This window comes from Giraffa tippelskirchi, chromosome 7 (assembly GCF_054371585.1).
Source record: "Giraffa tippelskirchi isolate mGirTip1 chromosome 7, T2T-mGirTip1v1.2.pri, whole genome shotgun sequence".
Taxonomy (NCBI): Eukaryota; Metazoa; Chordata; class Mammalia; order Artiodactyla; family Giraffidae; genus Giraffa; species Giraffa tippelskirchi.
In genome coordinates, this window is record NC_137281.1 from 64503086 (window position 1) to 64526094 (window position 23009).

Consider the following 23009-nt stretch of genomic DNA (forward strand, 5'->3'; position numbering starts at 1 on the left):
TATCACTTCAGTGAATGGCATTGTCAGTGGGGGTGATAATTCCCTTCTCATTGGAAGACTTTGCGGTGAGTATTAGAAGTGCAAGTGATTTCTCTTCCCCTTCCTCCCTGTCCATCTCTCAGAGCCACCGGGAAACAGAGGCCTCATCCAGGGTCACACAGGCCTGAGGGAGTGCAACTAGACTGTTGTTTCTTCAGGCCCTCAGTGCTGGACATCATCCGGGATACTCTGTGTGTGTCTTCCTCAGTCTGGCGTCCCTTCAGACCTTTCCCTAGTTTTCACAGGCTTGTTGTGTTGGTGTTCTTTGTCTGTTTGGAGACACGTCCTTGAGAAGCTTTGTGTTTCCACTCATTCGTCTCGCGATGTATGACCTGTCTTTTGCTTTTGTAATGAGGTCTTTCCCACGGTAGATATCTTTGATTTTGCAAAGTCCACTGTATTCTCTGGGTTGTTTTGTGGACTGCCTTTTAGTTTTGTGTGTGAAGACTCAAAGCACGTGTCCGGTTTCTGCTCATTGTTCTTCTAGATTTGTGACAAGTTTTCATGGAAACTTTGTCTAGGGATAACTGGAAGTGAACTCGGTGTAAGGTGTCAAGTCTCCATCTCCATTCATGTCATGCCCTGCAGTTTCCAATTCCCTGTTCCTGAGTGGTTTTGGAGACCTTGTGGGAAGTTTGGTTGCATCGGAGTTTGCATTTCCACCTTGAGTAGATTCACACTGTTCTGCCCTCAGGGACACTGTCAAGGGGGAGTGAGGAGCAGCCTGCACTTGCAGCAGTGACCACACGGTGGGGCGAGTGCTGCTGTTCCCTCTGGGAGCCCCAGGCCACAGGCATCCCAGTGAGGAGCCAGCTCTGTGCTCAGCTGAAAGGAGTTATTCTCTCAGGAGCCTCTGAGCCCTTGCCTTTGGATCACCCAGGGTGGGCATTTATTGTGACAGAAAAAAATTGCCCTGAATTCCATGGACGGAAGAGCCTGGCTGTGTAGAGTTCGTGAGTTGCCGTGAATCAGACACAACTGAGGACACAAAAACTCAATAGACTAAAACACTTTTTGGGGGTGGGGGGAGTGAAAGGGGGTGATGTGGGGTTTTTTGTCTTATATAATAGCCAAGGGAAATCTAGTTTAAACCTAAATTCACATAGATGGGAAAGGTATAGCTCTCCGTCACCCTATTAAAAAAAAAAAAAAAAAACGACTTAACTTTTCTGAAAGTTTATTTAGTAGCTTCCTTGAGCAGTTCATTGTGAAGCATTTTTTTTTTTTTCTGTGACATTGGCCTCATTAAAAAGTACGGTTTGCGTTTACTGGATAATTTTGTTCATTGGTTTGTTAGGGAATCTTGGTAATATCTGAGTTTCCTGGGGAGCATGGTCACATGACCTGGCCCTGGCCAATCGGTGCGTTCCACCTCCCTGGCCACTGTGATTGGCTCCGGACTGGGGCAGTGCCCAATCGGGGCCCAGGGCCGGGCCTCACGTTGGAAGCCAGGGGAAGACGAGCTCTCGTCCTGCTGGGGTAGGGGAAGGGGTGGGGCCGGGGGAGGTCAGGCTCCAGCAGTGGGAGGGGCTTGAGGTCCGCCTGCGGCAGTTGGTGACCTTCCTGCTCCCCTCAGGGCAGAGCCGCCGGCCTGAGAATGAGGGCGCTGCTGAGCCCAGGGGCTGGGATGGCCCGTTGCTGCTGTGGTCCCAGAGCTCCACCCGAGACCTGAGGGAGGCCGTCTGCCCGTGAGTCCTCTCCCGCTTGTCTGTCAGCTTGTTTGAAGCATGCTGGGTTTTCTGCCCAGCTGGCTAAGGGGAGTCCCTGGAAATGCAAGGGTGTGGGTTTTGGCAGACTTCAGGGAAGACATGCCAGATGAGCCTGGGAGACTCCAGCTTAATCTGGATTCAGGAGATATCTCTTCGGGCCAGCTAGTAATTGTAGGATAAGCCTAATGAGTCTTCACAGGATGAAGAGAGTAACGTGCCAAGGTAGCAATCGATGTCCTCCTTCGAGAGGATGAAGCTGGTGCTCAGAGAAGGGGGGAACTTGGCCACAGCAAGGAGGTGTGCACCCAGACAGAACCCCCAGATCCGGCCATTTGAGCTCAGGGAGGCCACTGGTGTGGCTTGTCCCTGTGGCAGGGGCCGAGGCACGCAGCCCACCCTGATTCCTGCGGGGGCCTGACTTGGGAAGTGCCATCTGGTAGCTTTGAGACTCACCAAACCAAATTGCACTGGAGAGAGGAAGGACACCTTCCTTCATCCACCCCCCACCCCCGCCGGATTCCCACATACCCTGACCCCTTTCTCTGGATTTCGGAGCCATTTCCAGAGTCCCGCTCATATGACCTCATTCGAAGTGCACTGTGGACGAGCTGCCATCTGCAGCTGCTACCACAGCAGCCAAGGGCTTTAGCTCCCGAGTACCTCCCTTCCTTTGGAACTTGGGGGCCCTCTACTCCCCACTTGCACACCACAGACCTTTGCTGAGGATTGTGGGGACCCTCACTCAGTTTGCAGCACGTTGTAGCCATCCCTGTCCTCTCAATACCTCCCTTGCAACTCAGCTTGTGAGCTCCTTTGGAGCAGCGTGGCCCACCTGGCTGCAACGGAAGAGACACAGCTGACAGGGAAACAACAGCTTAGATCTGACAGCCGGAAAGCTCTGTCAAAAGGGACCTCCCTCTTCACACCGTAGAGGCTGTAGGAGCCGCCAGGGTTTGGGAACCAGTGCTGGGGCCAAAATGACTCCACAGCTGTTTTCCTTCCTGGGGAGGGTTCTGGCTCCAGTGGGAATGGCTCAAGTCTCCTAAGGTTCTGAAAGCCCACTGTGTGCAGATTCACGGTACACAGAGAGGAGAAGGTGGAGTCCTGCCCTGGAGGTGGGCACAGCTCACGGATGAGCCAGGCAGGCAGGCAGGCAGGCAGGGCATGAGAACACCTGAGCTGCCTTCATGAGTGAATGGTGTGGGGGCAGAGGAAGAGAAGCCGGTCTGCTCCCTCATGTGGTGCCCAGGGCAGGTTGTCCCCAGAGGAAACCCTTACGACGGTGAGGACTATCACTGCTGTTTCCCAAGGGGTTCCGTCGGTGCGTGTCTTCCCCGGAGCGGTCAGGCCGTCTCTAAAGTACACTGGCCATGGGCATTGCCTCTCCTTGGAACTTCCCATGTGTTTCTCTTTTTTATGGAACAGTGATTTTTTAGAGGGGTTCTGGGCCACAAGGTTGTTGGGTCATTTTCTAGCCTTCTGTCGTGAAGAACGCTTTCCTGGGCGTTGGGGTGGTTTGTTGTTCCAGCTCCCTTTCTTGGCTTCTTTTGGGAGCTGGTGCAACAAGAGGAGCTCAGCCTCTGCCTTCTGGCTGAGATGTCACCCTTCAAACAGCAATGCCTGCCTGGAGATAATGATGGCATTTGCCAAAAGGGCTTCGTTTGGCACATGATATCTTGAAAGGACGTACACCGTCCTTTCAGCTATCAAAGGCTAGTTCAAATGACATACAAATGAGAACTCTCCAATGGAGTCTTACAGTAGGTGGAGAGTCCGAAAAAAAACTCCTTCAGTCATTTCACTGAGAGTCATTGATTGGGGACACCAAGAATATAGGAAGGAATGCAGAAAGAAAAGATGAAATTGTGTTCAGGATCGGGGGGAGGGATGAACAGGGCGTGCTTGCCTTGAATCCAGGCTTTGTTGGGGGGTGGGGCATAAAGATCGAACGGGTCTGAAACTACAAATTGGGATGGTAACACAGTATCACCAGAGTTACACAACAGTGTTCCCAAATTGCAACAATGATGAAAAAGTTTACTAATCCCAACTTAACCAAGAGAAATACAGGAAACCATACACAAAATAAAACATCACCAGAAAGGTGGAAACAAACCAAATGCAAAGCAGTTCAGGGGAAAGGAACTCCATGTCCCCTGGGGGCAGACCGAGTTGCCGGCGTCCACGGTGAGCAGACAGGGATGGAGGCTGCAGAGCCGACCGCTCCCCTGGACGTGGTGTTTCCGGCAAGGGCTCTGGGTCTCTGCCCAGAGCGGGGGCTCGTTCTTCCTGCAGGGGCGAGTGAGTCATCGTCGGCGTCTGGGTGTTGCGCGGGAGCCAGGGCAGGCTCTCCCTGCCGAGGCGGTGACTCCTCCTCTGCCTCGGGTTCTCCTGCCAAAGCCCGAGCAGGTACAGGTGCACGTGGAGGTGGAGGTTCTGGCTGAGGGGGTGGGACATCAGTGCCTGGGGCTGGGGGCCCTGCAGGCACGGAGATCCGATCTGCCCGGTGTGCTGGCCAGTACCCAGCTGGCCTGGTGTCTCTGCGAGGGCAAGTCTCGGTTCTCCATCTGGCCTCGGTGGATCCCTGGGTCCTGCACCTGGAGCCACCACCTCTGTAGGGACAGGTCTGGGAAGTAGAGCCTGGTTCCAGTTGGAGGCCAGTGCTAGAGCTGGGGGAGAAGCAAAGTTTGCCCACAGGCCAGCCTTGGCATGTGCGTATCCCGGGACAGAAAGCTTCCAAGAGATTCCCAAAGAATACCCAGGGTCGGATGTCTTTTGGGACTGAAGTGTGCAAGATGGGGGTGGGGGTGTGAGGCCAGCGCTTGCTGCAGGCCCAGCAGCATCTTTCGGGGACTCGTCCGTGTGTAGCTCAGCACCCCCTCCCCACACACTCCCGTGCACCAGCCCCAGCGTCCTCACCTCTGTGCTCTGGCGTGCTGGGCTCCAGGTCCTCCTGCTGCCTCAGAGGCCGGGGTTCTCGGGACTCTGGGTCGGAGCCGGGTGTGCTGAGCTCCGTGGCAGCCTCAGACTGGGCCGCCGGGTGTATCCTGGGCGGTGTCTCGGCAGCAGGCCTTCCCCGCCTCTGCTTCGCCCCCGGTGGGGCTGATGCCTCCGTGGGCACGCTCACCTGGAGCCTGCACTGGGCCTCACGGGCGGGGGGGTGGTGATCCGACCCCTCCCTCCGGGAGGTGGACGGGGTGTCCCCGTCCTCGGCCTCATCACGTGGGAAGCTCTGCAACGACAGTGACCGTCAGCCAGCCGTGCTGGGAGTTTTCCGAGCTGGGCCTGGCCAGTGGAGCCGCTGCTTCTGCCTGCTCGAACTTCTCTTCCCAGAAGGGTCAGAGACGTGTGTCTGCTCAGATCCCCACCCGGGAGGAAAGAGACCCACCTGAGGGTGTGAGGTCAGCCTGGGCGGCCGGCGCTGCCCGCACTCTCCCCATCCCACCCAGCCTGCTCTCCCCTGGGGTGTGGACACAACTTGTCCGCAGGCTTCTGACCCCACATCCGCCTGGGCTTCCTTGAGGGAGACACACCCCGAGAAACCCGCATCCACACACACAGGCAAAGGACCCGGTGTTTCCGGGTGGCATGGGAGAGGTGGCCCGGCCCCGCCTGGGGCTCCCCGTGTTACCTTTCTGTTTCTCCGGGCAAAGGGCCAGAGGCCTCTCGGGGGTGCCCTGAGCCAACGTCGACAGGGTGCCCACGCACACTGCCTGTGAGCTCTCCTGAGGCCCCGGCCTCTGGGCAGGGGCAAACAGCAGAACATCCTGGCAGCAAGTGATCTGGCTGGGGGCTCCTCTCCGCTCTGGAGGCCTGGATACCCGGGTTGCGGGTTCTGTTGGGTTCTGTTGCCGGCAGGTGACATCATTTCCTGGGGTTCGTGCTGAGGTCCCTTCCCCAAAACTTCGCAAGGGAATCTCTGGGTTTCTGACTGCTCGACCACCCCCCTTAGGCCATGTGCAGGCACAGTGACAGCCACACAGCCCAGCCCACAGCCCTGGGGAGGCCTGGGTGCAGCCAGGGCCTGAGCTCCGAGGACCCCGCTGCTCTCAGACCAGGCTCCTTCTTCTCATAAGTGGTGTGGCCCTGGACAAGCATATGCCCCTCAGGGTTTCCCCGGTCTCTCCATCTGCAGAGTGGGGGTCATTCTCCCATCTGTTTCCTAGGTCTGTCGGCCTACGAGCAGCTCCATGCCTTTCCACCTGGGGCTGATATCACGTGGAGCTTGTGCGCTGAGACTTCAGAAAGAAAGACTCCATCCAGGGCTGACACAGCACAGAATGGGGCAGAACGAGGCCTGGATGCGCCGTGGTACCCAGGAAAAGGCACTCCCCCTCCTGACTGTTTTGAGACCCCGCATGCAAGTTGGAGGACCGAAAGGAAGACTCGAAGGTCTCCCTCTCTGATAGAAAAGAGTAGCCAACTTTCTGGTCCTCTGTTTCCATTGAGATTCTGTTCAAGTGTCCCAGCTCGGCTTCTGCGGGTGGCTGAGCTTCTAATGGCTCCCTGCGTTCTTGTCTTTTCCTCTCCAAACCTTCCGTCCGTTTCCCCCTTCTGGGGTGGATGGGCGCTGTCATTGCTTCTACCTTCGAGACAGATTGATGAAAAGTCTGGACCATCGACTCCTTTCCTCTCTTTGGTTCCGTGTCTCTCTCTGGCTGTGTCCCTCTCTTTTCCTTTCTCGATTCAGTCTGTGTCTTCCTCTTTCTCTCTCGTGTGTGGATGGATGGATGCTAGGAATGCACATGTATATGATTAGATGAGGGTTATGTTTTAGGGATAGGTTAGAGGGAGAGAAAGGCTTTAGGTCGGAGTTGGTCATGGGGGAAGGGTCAAGGGTGGTGGTGGTGTTTCTTGGAATCTGAGTGCTGTGCATTCTTCGTCTCTTTCCATATGAACCCCTTCTCAGATACACCACTTGCAAGGAGTCTCTCATGTTCCGTTTCCTATCTTTTGCATTTGTGAATGCTTAGCTTCTCTGTTGTGAAGAGGTTCCATTGGATGGAAACCCATTGGTGTACTTGGTTTCCCTCTTTCCCTTACTTGAAGAGACCCATTTCTACCTCCGCCCAGCAAATGGCAAGGAGACTCTGATGTTAAGGAGCCTTTGACCTACGCTTCTTTCTAGCTATCTCATGACATCAGTCTTTAGGGTGAGGTTTTTCCCCGATATTGAGGTGGTGTGAGATCAAAACCAATAGCGTTCTTCAGATGTAGCTGTCTGGTTTTCCCATGGACATTGATTGAAGAGGCTTTCTTGTTCCCATTTGGATATTCTCCCCTTCTGTGTCAGAGATGAGTTGACCTTGGATGCCGGGGTTTGTTTCTGGACCCTCAACTTTATTCCATCGATCTGGATCTGTGTGTGTTGTTGTATTCCCAATAGCATACTGTCCTGCTGCTGCCGCTGCGGCTAAGTCACTTCAGTCGTGTCTGACTCTGCGCGACCCCATGGCCTGCAGCCTACCAGGCTCCTCCGTCCAGGGCATTTTCCAGGCAAGAGTACTGGAGTGGGTCGCCATCGCCTTCTCCGATACTCTCCTGAGGATCCTAGTTTGGTCGTCTAATTTCCTTTCACACAACCTTGGACGTCCGTATCGGGGCTTTTTCGTCGGATTGTATTGACAATTTAGGCTCTTTTCTGTTTCCGTAACCCCTTTTGCAATTCTTTGTTCGGTGCGAACATGCATTGGCATTTTGGGAGGAATAGCATCGAAGCTGTGGATTGCCTTGTGGGGCTGTGACATCATTTTCCCAATAGGAATTCTTTCAAGCCCTGAGCACAGCTTCTCTTTCCAGTGATTGGTGTGGGCTTGATCTTCTTTCTTCCATCTCTCGCCGTTTTGTGAGAACAGGTCCTTCCTTCCCTTCTGGGTTAGATGGACTCGTGGGTATCACTTCAGTGAATGGCATTGTCAGTGGGGGTGATAATTCCCTTCTCATTGGAAGACTTTGCGGTGAGTATTAGAAGTGCAAGTGATTTCTCTTCCCCTTCCTCCCTGTCCATCTCTCAGAGCCACCGGGAAACAGAGGCCTCATCCAGGGTCACACAGGCCTGAGGGAGTGCAACTAGACTGTTGTTTCTTCAGGCCCTCAGTGCTGGACATCATCCGGGATACTCTGTGTGTGTCTTCCTCAGTCTGGCGTCCCTTCAGACCTTTCCCTAGTTTTCACAGGCTTGTTGTGTTGGTGTTCTTTGTCTGTTTGGAGACACGTCCTTGAGAAGCTTTGTGTTTCCACTCATTCGTCTCGCGATGTATGACCTGTCTTTTGCTTTTGTAATGAGGTCTTTCCCACGGTAGATATCTTTGATTTTGCAAAGTCCACTGTATTCTCTGGGTTGTTTTGTGGACTGCCTTTTAGTTTTGTGTGTGAAGACTCAAAGCACGTGTCCGGTTTCTGCTCATTGTTCTTCTAGATTTGTGACAAGTTTTCATGGAAACTTTGTCTAGGGATAACTGGAAGTGAACTCGGTGTAAGGTGTCAAGTCTCCATCTCCATTCATGTCATGCCCTGCAGTTTCCAATTCCCTGTTCCTGAGTGGTTTTGGAGACCTTGTGGGAAGTTTGGTTGCATCGGAGTTTGCATTTCCACCTTGAGTAGATTCACACTGTTCTGCCCTCAGGGACACTGTCAAGGGGGAGTGAGGAGCAGCCTGCACTTGCAGCAGTGACCACACGGTGGGGCGAGTGCTGCTGTTCCCTCTGGGAGCCCCAGGCCACAGGCATCCCAGTGAGGAGCCAGCTCTGTGCTCAGCTGAAAGGAGTTATTCTCTCAGGAGCCTCTGAGCCCTTGCCTTTGGATCACCCAGGGTGGGCATTTATTGTGACAGAAAAAAATTGCCCTGAATTCCATGGACGGAAGAGCCTGGCTGTGTAGAGTTCGTGAGTTGCCGTGAATCAGACACAACTGAGGACACAAAAACTCAATAGACTAAAACACTTTTTGGGGGTGGGGGGAGTGAAAGGGGGTGATGTGGGGTTTTTTGTCTTATATAATAGCCAAGGGAAATCTAGTTTAAACCTAAATTCACATAGATGGGAAAGGTATAGCTCTCCGTCACCCTATTAAAAAAAAAAAAAAAAAAACGACTTAACTTTTCTGAAAGTTTATTTAGTAGCTTCCTTGAGCAGTTCATTGTGAAGCATTTTTTTTTTTTTCTGTGACATTGGCCTCATTAAAAAGTACGGTTTGCGTTTACTGGATAATTTTGTTCATTGGTTTGTTAGGGAATCTTGGTAATATCTGAGTTTCCTGGGGAGCATGGTCACATGACCTGGCCCTGGCCAATCGGTGCGTTCCACCTCCCTGGCCACTGTGATTGGCTCCGGACTGGGGCAGTGCCCAATCGGGGCCCAGGGCCGGGCCTCACGTTGGAAGCCAGGGGAAGACGAGCTCTCGTCCTGCTGGGGTAGGGGAAGGGGTGGGGCCGGGGGAGGTCAGGCTCCAGCAGTGGGAGGGGCTTGAGGTCCGCCTGCGGCAGTTGGTGACCTTCCTGCTCCCCTCAGGGCAGAGCCGCCGGCCTGAGAATGAGGGCGCTGCTGAGCCCAGGGGCTGGGATGGCCCGTTGCTGCTGTGGTCCCAGAGCTCCACCCGAGACCTGAGGGAGGCCGTCTGCCCGTGAGTCCTCTCCCGCTTGTCTGTCAGCTTGTTTGAAGCATGCTGGGTTTTCTGCCCAGCTGGCTAAGGGGAGTCCCTGGAAATGCAAGGGTGTGGGTTTTGGCAGACTTCAGGGAAGACATGCCAGATGAGCCTGGGAGACTCCAGCTTAATCTGGATTCAGGAGATATCTCTTCGGGCCAGCTAGTAATTGTAGGATAAGCCTAATGAGTCTTCACAGGATGAAGAGAGTAACGTGCCAAGGTAGCAATCGATGTCCTCCTTCGAGAGGATGAAGCTGGTGCTCAGAGAAGGGGGGAACTTGGCCACAGCAAGGAGGTGTGCACCCAGACAGAACCCCCAGATCCGGCCATTTGAGCTCAGGGAGGCCACTGGTGTGGCTTGTCCCTGTGGCAGGGGCCGAGGCACGCAGCCCACCCTGATTCCTGCGGGGGCCTGACTTGGGAAGTGCCATCTGGTAGCTTTGAGACTCACCAAACCAAATTGCACTGGAGAGAGGAAGGACACCTTCCTTCATCCACCCCCCACCCCCGCCGGATTCCCACATACCCTGACCCCTTTCTCTGGATTTCGGAGCCATTTCCAGAGTCCCGCTCATATGACCTCATTCGAAGTGCACTGTGGACGAGCTGCCATCTGCAGCTGCTACCACAGCAGCCAAGGGCTTTAGCTCCCGAGTACCTCCCTTCCTTTGGAACTTGGGGGCCCTCTACTCCCCACTTGCACACCACAGACCTTTGCTGAGGATTGTGGGGACCCTCACTCAGTTTGCAGCACGTTGTAGCCATCCCTGTCCTCTCAATACCTCCCTTGCAACTCAGCTTGTGAGCTCCTTTGGAGCAGCGTGGCCCACCTGGCTGCAACGGAAGAGACACAGCTGACAGGGAAACAACAGCTTAGATCTGACAGCCGGAAAGCTCTGTCAAAAGGGACCTCCCTCTTCACACCGTAGAGGCTGTAGGAGCCGCCAGGGTTTGGGAACCAGTGCTGGGGCCAAAATGACTCCACAGCTGTTTTCCTTCCTGGGGAGGGTTCTGGCTCCAGTGGGAATGGCTCAAGTCTCCTAAGGTTCTGAAAGCCCACTGTGTGCAGATTCACGGTACACAGAGAGGAGAAGGTGGAGTCCTGCCCTGGAGGTGGGCACAGCTCACGGATGAGCCAGGCAGGCAGGCAGGCAGGCAGGGCATGAGAACACCTGAGCTGCCTTCATGAGTGAATGGTGTGGGGGCAGAGGAAGAGAAGCCGGTCTGCTCCCTCATGTGGTGCCCAGGGCAGGTTGTCCCCAGAGGAAACCCTTACGACGGTGAGGACTATCACTGCTGTTTCCCAAGGGGTTCCGTCGGTGCGTGTCTTCCCCGGAGCGGTCAGGCCGTCTCTAAAGTACACTGGCCATGGGCATTGCCTCTCCTTGGAACTTCCCATGTGTTTCTCTTTTTTATGGAACAGTGATTTTTTAGAGGGGTTCTGGGCCACAAGGTTGTTGGGTCATTTTCTAGCCTTCTGTCGTGAAGAACGCTTTCCTGGGCGTTGGGGTGGTTTGTTGTTCCAGCTCCCTTTCTTGGCTTCTTTTGGGAGCTGGTGCAACAAGAGGAGCTCAGCCTCTGCCTTCTGGCTGAGATGTCACCCTTCAAACAGCAATGCCTGCCTGGAGATAATGATGGCATTTGCCAAAAGGGCTTCGTTTGGCACATGATATCTTGAAAGGACGTACACCGTCCTTTCAGCTATCAAAGGCTAGTTCAAATGACATACAAATGAGAACTCTCCAATGGAGTCTTACAGTAGGTGGAGAGTCCGAAAAAAACTCCTTCAGTCATTTCACTGAGAGTCATTGATTGGGGACACCAAGAATATAGGAAGGAATGCAGAAAGAAAAGATGAAATTGTGTTCAGGATCGGGGGGAGGGATGAACAGGGCGTGCTTGCCTTGAATCCAGGCTTTGTTGGGGGGTGGGGCATAAAGATCGAACGGGTCTGAAACTACAAATTGGGATGGTAACACAGTATCACCAGAGTTACACAACAGTGTTCCCAAATTGCAACAATGATGAAAAAGTTTACTAATCCCAACTTAACCAAGAGAAATACAGGAAACCATACGCAAAATAAAACATCACCAGAAAGGTGGAAACAAACCAAATGCAAAGCAGTTCAGGGGAAAGGAACTCCATGTCCCCTGGGGGCAGACCGAGTTGCCGGCGTCCACGGTGAGCAGACAGGGATGGAGGCTGCAGAGCCGACCGCTCCCCTGGACGTGGTGTTTCCGGCAAGGGCTCTGGGTCTCTGCCCAGAGCGGGGGCTCGTTCTTCCTGCAGGGGCGAGTGAGTCATCGTCGGCGTCTGGGTGTTGCGCGGGAGCCAGGGCAGGCTCTCCCTGCCGAGGCGGTGACTCCTCCTCTGCCTCGGGTTCTCCTGCCAAAGCCCGAGCAGGTACAGGTGCACGTGGAGGTGGAGGTTCTGGCTGAGGGGGTGGGACATCAGTGCCTGGGGCTGGGGGCCCTGCAGGCACGGAGATCCGATCTGCCCGGTGTGCTGGCCAGTACCCAGCTGGCCTGGTGTCTCTGCGAGGGCAAGTCTCGGTTCTCCATCTGGCCTCGGTGGATCCCTGGGTCCTGCACCTGGAGCCACCACCTCTGTAGGGACAGGTCTGGGAAGTAGAGCCTGGTTCCAGTTGGAGGCCAGTGCTAGAGCTGGGGGAGAAGCAAAGTTTGCCCACAGGCCAGCCTTGGCATGTGCGTATCCCGGGACAGAAAGCTTCCAAGAGATTCCCAAAGAATACCCAGGGTCGGATGTCTTTTGGGACTGAAGTGTGCAAGATGGGGGTGGGGGTGTGAGGCCAGCGCTTGCTGCAGGCCCAGCAGCATCTTTCGGGGACTCGTCCGTGTGTAGCTCAGCACCCCCTCCCCACACACTCCCGTGCACCAGCCCCAGCGTCCTCACCTCTGTGCTCTGGCGTGCTGGGCTCCAGGTCCTCCTGCTGCCTCAGAGGCCGGGGTTCTCGGGACTCTGGGTCGGAGCCGGGTGTGCTGAGCTCCGTGGCAGCCTCAGACTGGGCCGCCGGGTGTATCCTGGGCGGTGTCTCGGCAGCAGGCCTTCCCCGCCTCTGCTTCGCCCCCGGTGGGGCTGATGCCTCCGTGGGCACGCTCACCTGGAGCCTGCACTGGGCCTCACGGGCGGGGGGGTGGTGATCCGACCCCTCCCTCCGGGAGGTGGACGGGGTGTCCCCGTCCTCGGCCTCATCACGTGGGAAGCTCTGCAACGACAGTGACCGTCAGCCAGCCGTGCTGGGAGTTTTCCGAGCTGGGCCTGGCCAGTGGAGCCGCTGCTTCTGCCTGCTCGAACTTCTCTTCCCAGAAGGGTCAGAGACGTGTGTCTGCTCAGATCCCCACCCGGGAGGAAAGAGACCCACCTGAGGGTGTGAGGTCAGCCTGGGCGGCCGGCGCTGCCCGCACTCTCCCCATCCCACCCAGCCTGCTCTCCCCTGGGGTGTGGACACAACTTGTCCGCAGGCTTCTGACCCCACATCCGCCTGGGCTTCCTTGAGGGAGACACACCCCGAGAAACCCGCATCCACACACACAGGCAAAGGACCCGGTGTTTCCGGGTGGCATGGGAGAGGTGGCCCGGCCCCGCCTGGGGCTCCCCGTGTTACCTTTCTGTTTCTCCGGGCAAAGGGCCAGAGGCCTCTCGGGGGTGCCCTGAGCCAACGTCGACAGGGTGCCCACGCACACTGCCTGTGAGCTCTCCTGAGGCCCCGGCCTCTGGGCAGGGGCAAACAGCAGAACATCCTGGCAGCAAGTGATCTGGCTGGGGGCTCCTCTCCGCTCTGGAGGCCTGGATACCCGGGTTGCGGGTTCTGTTGGGTTCTGTTGCCGGCAGGTGACATCATTTCCTGGGGTTCGTGCTGAGGTCCCTTCCCCAAAACTTCGCAAGGGAATCTCTGGGTTTCTGACTGCTCGACCACCCCCCTTAGGCCATGTGCAGGCACAGTGACAGCCACACAGCCCAGCCCACAGCCCTGGGGAGGCCTGGGTGCAGCCAGGGCCTGAGCTCCGAGGACCCCGCTGCTCTCAGACCAGGCTCCTTCTTCTCATAAGTGGTGTGGCCCTGGACAAGCATATGCCCCTCAGGGTTTCCCCGGTCTCTCCATCTGCAGAGTGGGGGTCATTCTCCCATCTGTTTCCTAGGTCTGTCGGCCTACGAGCAGCTCCATGCCTTTCCACCTGGGGCTGATATCACGTGGAGCTTGTGCGCTGAGACTTCAGAAAGAAAGACTCCATCCAGGGCTGACACAGCACAGAATGGGGCAGAACGAGGCCTGGATGCGCCGTGGTACCCAGGAAAAGGCACTCCCCCTCCTGACTGTTTTGAGACCCCGCATGCAAGTTGGAGGACCGAAAGGAAGACTCGAAGGTCTCCCTCTCTGATAGAAAAGAGTAGCCAACTTTCTGGTCCTCTGTTTCCATTGAGATTCTGTTCAAGTGTCCCAGCTCGGCTTCTGCGGGTGGCTGAGCTTCTAATGGCTCCCTGCGTTCTTGTCTTTTCCTCTCCAAACCTTCCGTCCGTTTCCCCCTTCTGGGGTGGATGGGCGCTGTCATTGCTTCTACCTTCGAGACAGATTGATGAAAAGTCTGGACCATCGACTCCTTTCCTCTCTTTGGTTCCGTGTCTCTCTCTGGCTGTGTCCCTCTCTTTTCCTTTCTCGATTCAGTCTGTGTCTTCCTCTTTCTCTCTCGTGTGTGGATGGATGGATGCTAGGAATGCACATGTATATGATTAGATGAGGGTTATGTTTTAGGGATAGGTTAGAGGGAGAGAAAGGCTTTAGGTCGGAGTTGGTCATGGGGGAAGGGTCAAGGGTGGTGGTGGTGTTTCTTGGAATCTGAGTGCTGTGCATTCTTCGTCTCTTTCCATATGAACCCCTTCTCAGATACACCACTTGCAAGGAGTCTCTCATGTTCCGTTTCCTATCTTTTGCATTTGTGAATGCTTAGCTTCTCTGTTGTGAAGAGGTTCCATTGGATGGAAACCCATTGGTGTACTTGGTTTCCCTCTTTCCCTTACTTGAAGAGACCCATTTCTACCTCCGCCCAGCAAATGGCAAGGAGACTCTGATGTTAAGGAGCCTTTGACCTACGCTTCTTTCTAGCTATCTCATGACATCAGTCTTTAGGGTGAGGTTTTTCCCCGATATTGAGGTGGTGTGAGATCAAAACCAATAGCGTTCTTCAGATGTAGCTGTCTGGTTTTCCCATGGACATTGATTGAAGAGGCTTTCTTGTTCCCATTTGGATATTCTCCCCTTCTGTGTCAGAGATGAGTTGACCTTGGATGCCGGGGTTTGTTTCTGGACCCTCAACTTTATTCCATCGATCTGGATCTGTGTGTGTTGTTGTATTCCCAATAGCATACTGTCCTGCTGCTGCCGCTGCGGCTAAGTCACTTCAGTCGTGTCTGACTCTGCGCGACCCCATGGCCTGCAGCCTACCAGGCTCCTCCGTCCAGGGCATTTTCCAGGCAAGAGTACTGGAGTGGGTCGCCATCGCCTTCTCCGATACTCTCCTGAGGATCCTAGTTTGGTCGTCTAATTTCCTTTCACACAACCTTGGACGTCCGTATCGGGGCTTTTTCGTCGGATTGTATTGACAATTTAGGCTCTTTTCTGTTTCCGTAACCCCTTTTGCAATTCTTTGTTCGGTGCGAACATGCATTGGCATTTTGGGAGGAATAGCATCGAAGCTGTGGATTGCCTTGTGGGGCTGTGACATCATTTTCCCAATAGGAATTCTTTCAAGCCCTGAGCACAGCTTCTCTTTCCAGTGATTGGTGTGGGCTTGATCTTCTTTCTTCCATCTCTCGCCGTTTTGTGAGAACAGGTCCTTCCTTCCCTTCTGGGTTAGATGGACTCGTGGGTATCACTTCAGTGAATGGCATTGTCAGTGGGGGTGATAATTCCCTTCTCATTGGAAGACTTTGCGGTGAGTATTAGAAGTGCAAGTGATTTCTCTTCCCCTTCCTCCCTGTCCATCTCTCAGAGCCACCGGGAAACAGAGGCCTCATCCAGGGTCACACAGGCCTGAGGGAGTGCAACTAGACTGTTGTTTCTTCAGGCCCTCAGTGCTGGACATCATCCGGGATACTCTGTGTGTGTCTTCCTCAGTCTGGCGTCCCTTCAGACCTTTCCCTAGTTTTCACAGGCTTGTTGTGTTGGTGTTCTTTGTCTGTTTGGAGACACGTCCTTGAGAAGCTTTGTGTTTCCACTCATTCGTCTCGCGATGTATGACCTGTCTTTTGCTTTTGTAATGAGGTCTTTCCCACGGTAGATATCTTTGATTTTGCAAAGTCCACTGTATTCTCTGGGTTGTTTTGTGGACTGCCTTTTAGTTTTGTGTGTGAAGACTCAAAGCACGTGTCCGGTTTCTGCTCATTGTTCTTCTAGATTTGTGACAAGTTTTCATGGAAACTTTGTCTAGGGATAACTGGAAGTGAACTCGGTGTAAGGTGTCAAGTCTCCATCTCCATTCATGTCATGCCCTGCAGTTTCCAATTCCCTGTTCCTGAGTGGTTTTGGAGACCTTGTGGGAAGTTTGGTTGCATCGGAGTTTGCATTTCCACCTTGAGTAGATTCACACTGTTCTGCCCTCAGGGACACTGTCAAGGGGGAGTGAGGAGCAGCCTGCACTTGCAGCAGTGACCACACGGTGGGGCGAGTGCTGCTGTTCCCTCTGGGAGCCCCAGGCCACAGGCATCCCAGTGAGGAGCCAGCTCTGTGCTCAGCTGAAAGGAGTTATTCTCTCAGGAGCCTCTGAGCCCTTGCCTTTGGATCACCCAGGGTGGGCATTTATTGTGACAGAAAAAAATTGCCCTGAATTCCATGGACGGAAGAGCCTGGCTGTGTAGAGTTCGTGAGTTGCCGTGAATCAGACACAACTGAGGACACAAAAACTCAATAGACTAAAACACTTTTTGGGGGTGGGGGGAGTGAAAGGGGGTGATGTGGGGTTTTTTGTCTTATATAATAGCCAAGGGAAATCTAGTTTAAACCTAAATTCACATAGATGGGAAAGGTATAGCTCTCCGTCACCCTATTAAAAAAAAAAAAAAAAAAAACGACTTAACTTTTCTGAAAGTTTATTTAGTAGCTTCCTTGAGCAGTTCATTGTGAAGCTTTTTTTTTTTTTTTCTGTGACATTGGCCTCATTAAAAAGTACGGTTTGCGTTTACTGGATAATTTTGTTCATTGTTTTGTTAGGGAATCTTGGTAATATCTGAGTTTCCTGGGGAGCATGGTCACATGACCTGGCCCTGGCCAATCGGTGCGTTCCACCTCCCTGGCCACTGTGATTGGCTCCGGACTGGGGCAGTGCCCAATCGGGGCCCAGGGCCGGGCCTCACGTTGGAAGCCAGGGGAAGACGAGCTCTCGTCCTGCTGGGGTAGGGGAAGGGGTGGGGCCGGGGGAGGTCAGGCTCCAGCAGTGGGAGGGGCTTGAGGTCCGCCTGCGGCAGTTGGTGACCTTCCTGCTCCCCTCAGGGCAGAGCCGCCGGCCTGAGAATGAGGGCGCTGCTGAGCCCAGGGGCTGGGATGGCCCGTTGCTGCTGTGGTCCCAGAGCTCCACCCGAGACCTGAGGGAGGCCGTCTGCCCGTGAGTCCTCTCCCGCTTGTCTGTCAGCTTGTTTGAAGCATGCTGGGTTTTCTGCCCAGCTGGCTAAGGGGAGTCCCTGGAAATGCAAGGGTGTGGGTTTTGGCAGACTTCAGGGAAGACATGCCAGATGAGCCTGGGAGACTCCAGCTTAATCTGGATTCAGGAGATATCTCTTCGGGCCAGCTAGTAATTGTAGGATAAGCCTAATGAGTCTTCACAGGATGAAGAGAGTAACGTGCCAAGGTAGCAATCGATGTCCTCCTTCGAGAGGATGAAGCTGGTGCTCAGAGAAGGGGGGAACTTGGCCACAGCAAGGAGGTGTGCACCCAGACAGAACCCCCAGATCCAGCCATTTGAGCTCAGGGAGGCCAGTGGTGTGGCTTGTCCCTGTGGCAGGGGCCGAGGCACGCAGCCCACCCTGATTCCTGCGGGGGCCTGACTTGGGAAGTGCCATCTGGTAGCTTTGAGACTCACCAAACCAAATTGCACTGGAGAGAGGAAGGACACCTTCCTTCATCCACCCCCCACCCCCGCCGGATTCCCACATACCCTGACCCCTTTCTCTGGATTTCGGAGCCATTTCCAGAGTCCCGCTCATATGACCTCATTCGAAGTGCACTGTGGACGAGCTGCCATGTGCAGCTGCTACCACAGCAGCCAAGGGCTTTAGCTCCCGAGTACCTCCCTTCCTTTGGAACTTGGGGGCCCTCTACTCCCCACTTGCACACCACAGACCTTTGCTGAGGATTGTGGGGACCCTCACTCAGTTTGCAGCACGTTGTAGCCATCCCTGTCCTCTCAATACCTCCCTTGCAACTCAGCTTGTGAGCTCCTTTGGAGCAGCGTGGCCCACCTGGCTGCAACGGAAGAGACACAGCTGACAGGGAAACAACAGCTTAGATCTGACAGCCGGAAAGCTCTGTCAAAAGGGACCTCCCTCTTCACACCGTAGAGGCTGTAGGAGCCGCCAGGGTTTGGGAACCAGTGCTGGGGCCAAAATGACTCCAGAGCTGTTTTCCTTCCTGGGGAGGGTTCTGGCTCCAGTGGGAATGGCTCAAGTCTCCTAAGGTTCTGAAAGCCCACTGTGTGCAGATTCACGGTACACAGAGAGGAGAAGGTGGAGTCCTGCCCTGGAGGTGGGCACAGCTCACGGATGAGCCAGGCAGGCAGGCAGGCAGGCAGGGCATGAGAACACCTGAGCTGCCTTCATGAGTGAATGGTGTGGGGGCAGAGGAAGAGAAGCCGGTCTGCTCCCTCATGTGGTGCCCAGGGCAGGTTGTCCCCAGAGGAAACCCTTACGACGGTGAGGACTATCACTGCTGTTTCCCAAGGGGTTCCGTCGGTGCGTGTCTTCCCCGGAGCGGTCAGGCCGTCTCTAAAGTACACTGGCCATGGGCATTGCCTCTCCTTGGAACTTCCCATGTGTTTCTCTTTTTTATGGAACAGTGATTTTTTAGAGGGGTTCTGGGCCACAAGGTTGTTGGGTCATTTTCTAGCCTTCTGTCGTGAAGAACGCTTTCCTGGGCGTTGGGGTGGTTTGTTGTTCCAGCTCCCTTTCTTGGCTTCTTTTGGGAGCTGGTGCAACAAGAGGAGCTCAGCCTCTGCCTTCTGGCTGAGATGTCACCCTTCAAACAGCAATGCCTGCCTGGAGATAATGATGGCATTTGCCAAAAGGGCTTCGTTTGGCACATGATATCTTGAAAGGACGTACACCGTCCTTTCAGCTATCAAAGGCTAGTTCAAATGACATACAAATGAGAACTCTCCAATGGAGTCTTACAGTAGGTGGAGAGTCCGAAAAAAACTCCTTCAGTCATTTCACTGAGAGTCATTGATTGGGGACACCAAGAATATAGGAAGGAATGCAGAAAGAAAAGATGAAATTGTGTTCAGGATCGGGGGGAGGGATGAACAGGGCGTGCTTGCCTTGAATCCAGGCTTTGTTGGGGGGTGGGGCATAAAGATCGAACGGGTCTGAAACTACAAAGTGGGATGGTAACACAGTATCACCAGAGTTACACAACAGTGTTCCCAAATTGCAACAATGATGAAAAAGTTTACTAATCCCAACTTAACCAAGAGAAATACAGGAAACCATACACAAAATAAAACATCACCAGAAAGGTGGAAACAAACCAAATGCAAAGCAGTTCAGGGGAAAGGAACTCCATGTCCCCTGGGGGCAGACCGAGTTGCCGGCGTCCACGGTGAGCAGACAGGGATGGAGGCTGCAGAGCCGACCGCTCCCCTGGACGTGGTGTTTCCGGCAAGGGCTCTGGGTCTCTGCCCAGAGCGGGGGCTCGTTCTTCCTGCAGGGGCGAGTGAGTCATCGTCGGCGTCTGGGTGTTGCGCGGGAGCCAGGGCAGGCTCTCCCTGCCGAGGCGGTGACTCCTCCTCTGCCTCGGGTTCTCCTGCCAAAGCCCGAGCAGGTACAGGTGCACGTGGAGGTGGAGGTTCTGGCTGAGGGGGTGGGACATCAGTGCCTGGGGCTGGGGGCCCTGCAGGCACGGAGATCCGATCTGCCCGGTGTGCTGGCCAGTACCCAGCTGGCCTGGTGTCTCTGCGAGGGCAAGTCTCGGTTCTCCATCTGGCCTCGGTGGATCCCTGGGTCCTGCACCTGGAGCCACCACCTCTGTAGGGACAGGTCTGGGAAGTAGAGCCTGGTTCCAGTTGGAGGCCAGTGCTAGAGCTGGGGGAGAAGCAAAGTTTGCCCACAGGCCAGCCTTGGCATGTGCGTATCCCGGGACAGAAAGCTTCCAAGAGATTCCCAAAGAATACCCAGGGTCGGATGTCTTTTGGGACTGAAGTGTGCAAGATGGGGGTGGGGGTGTGAGGCCAGCGCTTGCTGCAGGCCCAGCAGCATCTTTCGGGGACTCGTCCGTGTGTAGCTCAGCACCCCCTCCCCACACACTCCCGTGCACCAGCCCCAGCGTCCTCACCTCTGTGCTCTGGCGTGCTGGGCTCCAGGTCCTCCTGCTGCCTCAGAGGCCGGGGTTCTCGGGACTCTGGGTCGGAGCCGGGTGTGCTGAGCTCCGTGGCAGCCTCAGACTGGGCCGCCGGGTGTATCCTGGGCGGTGTCTCGGCAGCAGGCCTTCCCCGCCTCCGCTTCGCCCCCGGTGGGGCTGATGCCTCCGTGGGCACGCTCACCTGGAGCCTGCACTGGGCCTCACGGGCGGGGGGGTGGTGCTCCGACCCCTCCCTCCGGGAGGTGGACGGGGTGTCCCCGTCCTCGGCCTCATCACGTGGGAAGCTCTGCAACGACAGTGACCGTCAGCCAGCCGTGCTGGGAGTTTTCCGAGCTGGGCCTGGCCAGTGGAGCCGCTGCTTCTGCCTGCTCGAACTTCTCTTCCCAGAAGGGTCAGAGACGTGTGTCTGCTCAGATCCCCACCCGGGAGGAAAGAGACCCACCTGAGGGTGTGAGGTCAGCCTGGGCGGCCGGCGCTGCCCGCACTCTCCCCATCCCACCCAGCCTGCTCTCCCCTGGGGTGTGGACACAACTTGTCCGCAGGCTTCTGACCCCACATCCGCCTGGGCTTCCTTGAGGGAGACACACCCCGAGAAACCCGCATCCACACACACAGGCAAAGGACCCGGTGTTTCCGGGTGGCATGGGAGAGGTGGCCTGGCCCCGCCTGGGGCTCCCCGTGTTACCTTTCTGTTTCTCCGGGCAAAGGGCCAGAGGCCTCTCGGGGGTGCCCTGAGCCAACGTCGACAGGGTGCCCACGCACACTGCCTGTGAGCTCTCCTGAGGCCCCGGCCTCTGGGCAGGGGCAAACAGCAGAACATCCTGGCAGCAAGTGATCTGGCTGGGGGCTCCTCTCCGCTCTGGAGGCCTGGATACCCGGGTTGCGGGTTCTGTTGGGTTCTGTTGCCGGCAGGTGACATCATTTCCTGGGGTTCGTGCTGAGGTCCCTTCCCCAAAACTTCGCAAGGGAATCTCTGGGTTTCTGACTGCTCGACCACCCCCCTTAGGCCATGTGCAGGCACAGTGACAGCCACACAGCCCAGCCCACAGCCCTGGGGAGGCCTGGGTGCAGCCAGGGCCTGAGCTCCGAGGACCCCGCTGCTCTCAGACCAGGCTCCTTCTTCTCATAAGTGGTGTGGCCCTGGACAAGCATATGCCCCTCAGGGTTTCCCCGGTCTCTCCATCTGCAGAGTGGGGGTCATTCCCCCATCTGTTTCCTAGGTCTGTCGGCCTACGAGCAGCTCCATGCCTTTCCACCTGGGGCTGATATCACGTGGAGCTTGTGCGCTGAGACTTCAGAAAGAAAGACTCCATCCAGGGCTGACACAGCACAGAATGGGGCAGAACGAGGCCTGGATGCGCCGTGGTACCCAGGAAAAGGCACTCCCCCTCCTGACTGTTTTGAGACCCCGCATGCAAGTTGGAGGACCGAAAGGAAGACTCGAAGGTCTCCCTCTCTGATAGAAAAGAGTAGCCAACTTTCTGGTCCTCTGTTTCCATTGAGATTCTGTTCAAGTGTCCCAGCTCGGCTTCTGCGGGTGGCTGAGCTTCTAATGGCTCCCTGCGTTCTTGTCTTTTCCTCTCCAAACCTTCCGTCCGTTTCCCCCTTCTGGGGTGGATGGGCGCTGTCATTGCTTCTACCTTCGAGACAGATTGATGAAAAGTCTGGACCATCGACTCCTTTCCTCTCTTTGGTTCCGTGTCTCTCTCTGGCTGTGTCCCTCTCTTTTCCTTTCTCGATTCAGTCTGTGTCTTCCTCTTTCTCTCTCGTGTGTGGATGGATGGATGCTAGGAATGCACATGTATATGATTAGATGAGGGTTATGTTTTAGGGATAGGTTAGAGGGAGAGAAAGGCTTTAGGTCGGAGTTGGTCATGGGGGAAGGGTCAAGGGTGGTGGTGGTGTTTCTTGGAATCTGAGTGCTGTGCATTCTTCGTCTCTTTCCATATGAACCCCTTCTCAGATACACCACTTGCAAGGAGTCTCTCATGTTCCGTTTCCTATCTTTTGCATTTGTGAATGCTTAGCTTCTCTGTTGTGAAGAGGTTCCATTGGATGGAAACCCATTGGTGTACTTGGTTTCCCTCTTTCCCTTACTTGAAGAGACCCATTTCTACCTCCGCCCAGCAAATGGCAAGGAGACTCTGATGTTAAGGAGCCTTTGACCTACGCTTCTTTCTAGCTATCTCATGACATCAGTCTTTAGGGTGAGGTTTTTCCCCGATATTGAGGTGGTGTGAGATCAAAACCAATAGCGTTCTTCAGATGTAGCTGTCTGGTTTTCCCATGGACATTGATTGAAGAGGCTTTCTTGTTCCCATTTGGATATTCTCCCCTTCTGTGTCAGAGATGAGTTGACCTTGGATGCCGGGGTTTGTTTCTGGACCCTCAACTTTATTCCATCGATCTGGATCTGTGTGTGTTGTTGTATTCCCAATAGCATACTGTCCTGCTGCTGCCGCTGCGGCTAAGTCACTTCAGTCGTGTCTGACTCTGCGCGACCCCATGGCCTGCAGCCTACCAGGCTCCTCCGTCCAGGGCATTTTCCAGGCAAGAGTACTGGAGTGGGTCGCCATCGCCTTCTCCGATACTCTCCTGAGGATCCTAGTTTGGTCGTCTAATTTCCTTTCACACAACCTTGGACGTCCGTATCGGGGCTTTTTCGTCGGATTGTATTGACAATTTAGGCTCTTTTCTGTTTCCGTAACCCCTTTTGCAATTCTTTGTTCGGTGCGAACATGCATTGGCATTTTGGGAGGAATAGCATCGAAGCTGTGGATTGCCTTGTGGGGCTGTGACATCATTTTCCCAATAGGAATTCTTTCAAGCCCTGAGCACAGCTTCTCTTTCCAGTGATTGGTGTGGGCTTGATCTTCTTTCTTCCATCTCTCGCCGTTTTGTGAGAACAGGTCCTTCCTTCCCTTCTGGGTTAGATGGACTCGTGGGTATCACTTCAGTGAATGGCATTGTCAGTGGGGGTGATAATTCCCTTCTCATTGGAAGACTTTGCTGTGAGTATCAGAAGTGCAAGTG

At 54.9% G+C, this 23009-nt stretch overlaps 1 protein-coding gene across 2 annotated transcripts; it reads right to left on the reverse strand.

The window, feature by feature from the left end:
- Nucleotides 1–19040: 19040 nt before the first annotated feature.
- LOC145514040 (uncharacterized) lies at nucleotides 19041–20860 on the reverse strand. 2 transcript variants are annotated; one of them, XM_081511124.1, is made up of 3 exons: nucleotides 20662–20860; nucleotides 19950–20262; nucleotides 19041–19699 (listed from the first exon to the last, which is right to left on the reverse strand). In XM_081511124.1, the coding sequence occupies exons 1-3, from the start codon at nucleotides 20794–20796 to the stop codon at nucleotides 19071–19073; spliced, it is 1077 nt and encodes a 358-aa protein (XP_081367250.1). In that variant the 5' UTR covers nucleotides 20797–20860; the 3' UTR covers nucleotides 19041–19070. The 2 variants fall into 2 exon arrangements, 1 of the variants encoding a protein (XP_081367250.1); XR_014059818.1 differs by having other exon boundaries at nucleotides 19041–19642; nucleotides 19950–20838.
- Nucleotides 20861–23009: the final 2149 nt, after the last annotated feature.